Source organism: Otolemur garnettii, unplaced genomic scaffold (assembly GCF_000181295.1).
Source record: "Otolemur garnettii isolate 467f Iridium unplaced genomic scaffold, OtoGar3 scaffold00077, whole genome shotgun sequence".
Classification (NCBI taxonomy): Eukaryota; Metazoa; Chordata; class Mammalia; order Primates; family Galagidae; genus Otolemur; species Otolemur garnettii.
In genome coordinates this window covers 1,084,635-1,086,687 of record NW_003852472.1, presented here as the reverse complement: position 1 = coordinate 1,086,687, position 2,053 = coordinate 1,084,635, and the positions used below count along the sequence as shown (strand labels likewise).

The window sequence follows — 2,053 nt, the reverse complement described above, 5'->3', positions numbered from 1 at the left end:
AAGCTTAACAGCTCTTATGGTACAATTTCTTTTCTTTTCCTTTTTTTTTTTTTTTCCCTTCTGAGACAGAGCCTCAAGCTGTCCCCCTGGGTAGAGTGCCATGGCATCGCAGCTCACAGCAACCTCCAACTCCTGGGCTCAAGCGAGTCTCCTGCCTCTGCCTCCCAAGTAGCTGGGACCACAGGCGCCAGCCACAACACCCCGCTATTTTTTGGTTGCAGCCGTCATTGTTGTTTGGTGGGCCCAGGCTGGATTCTAACCTGCCACCTTAGGTGTATGTGGCTGGTGCCTTAGCCACTTGAGCCACAGGCGCCGAGCCAAGGTACAATTTCTTAAGCAATTCTCAAGCTCTTCTATTATTTTACATCTGTCATGAAAAATACCGGCCTCAAAGTTAGAAAACCCAGATTCTCAAAGGAGACACAATGAAAGCACACTACTATTCATAGCAAACACATAGCTAACTGTATTCAGGCAAAAAGAGAATAGAGAAGTAACAACTCATAGAGTGGGAGACCCTGCTTGCTGTTTGTTACACAGCAAATACCCTAGCCGGGAGAGGGGATTCTGCTGGGCCCTGCAATAAACATGGAAGACTCCCAGCCCTCATCCCTAATCTAGTGTATCCATTCTGCTGTCCTGACGCTGACCCAGGGGTCACCTGGACTCTGCTTTCCATTCTAACTATAGAAGGGCAGCTCTCATACAAGCTCTGATCAGTTGTTTCTACTCTTCCTCAAACACTTTTCTCTAAAGACTAAAAATTCACACTGTCCAAAGAGCGCTCAGCCAGCCTCTCAGCTCACTGACCTTCTCAGCCATGGCATCCATGTAGTCCTGGCGCTGGTATTCTCTCCTGCGCAGATGCCTATACACATGGAACTCTCCACTGCCAGCCCCAGCACTTGAACCTGTAGCCGGGAAAGTCCAGAGTTCTAGATGAAATCTAGTTACCAACACAAGCCTCCCTTAAACAAAAGGAAGAAACGCAAAAGTAATGGAAGGAACCAGGCCTGCCTTGCTCTCCACTGTACCCCAGAACTCAGTGCCTGGCACGTTGCAGGCACACTTACTTGTTGCAGGAATCTTGTATGTGAAGTCACTAAAAATCTCACTTTAATGCAATATTAAGAGGAGGCTCGAAGAAGTAGGGCACCAGCCCTACCATATACCAGAGGTGATGGGTTCAAACCTTGCCCTGGCCAAAAACGGCAAAAAAAAAAAAAAAGAAGAGGAGGAACAGGCCATGATTCACTGATTTCCTCCTCTTCCATAAGTTCACATTTGATACACTAGATTTCTAGTGAGTTGAAAACATGTTTATCTTAAATTAAATTGAAAAGTATGTTATCGGGTGGCACCTGAGGCTCAGTGAGTAGGGCATGCGGTCCCATATACTGAGGGTGGTAGGTTCAAACCCAGCCCTGGCCAAACTGCAACAAAAAAATAGCCAGGTATTGTGGCAGGTGCCTGTAGTCTTAGTTACTTGGGAGGCTGAGGCAAGAGAATCACCTTAGCCCAAGAGTTGGAGGTTGCTATGAGTTGTGACGCCACGGCACTCTACTGAGGGTGACAAAGTGAGACTCCATCTCTAAAAAAGTAAATGAATAAATAAAGTAAAGAAAAGTGGGTTATAAAATAGTATGATTAGAACAATCATATTTTTATAAAAAGCATTGTTACAGTGTCTCACTCTGCCACCCAGGCTGGTGTACAAGGGTACAATCACAGCTCACTGTAACCTTGAATTCCTGGGATTATGCGATCCTGCCTCAGCTTCCTGAATAGCTAGGATTATGGGTACATGCCACCACAATTTTTAAAATTTTTTATAGAGACAGGGTCTTACTATGTTGCCCTAGGCTGGTCTCAAACTCCTGGCCTCAAGTAGTCCTCCTGCTTCAGAGGTCTCCCAAAGTGCTGGGATTACAGGCTCCAGCCATCACATTAGGCTCATTTTTTCTTTTTTTTTTGAGACAGAGCCTCAAGCTGTCCCCCTGGGTAGAGTGCTATGGCTTCACTGCTCACAGCAACCTCCAACTCCTGGGCTCAA

The 2,053-nt window shown here is 46.2% G+C and overlaps 1 protein-coding gene across 1 annotated transcript in view; it reads right to left on the bottom strand.

Annotated features, from left to right (window-relative positions):
* Positions 1–306: 306 nt before the first annotated feature.
* The window catches only part of PRKRIP1 (PRKR interacting protein 1), a 7,752-nt gene continuing 6,005 nt past the window's right edge, over positions 307–2,053 (bottom strand). The window contains exon 3 of the mRNA XM_012807903.1: positions 307–911. Within this exon, the coding sequence (XP_012663357.1) occupies positions 766–911 (146 nt within the window). The 3' untranslated portion in view covers positions 307–765. The remainder of the gene's footprint in view (positions 912–2,053) is intronic.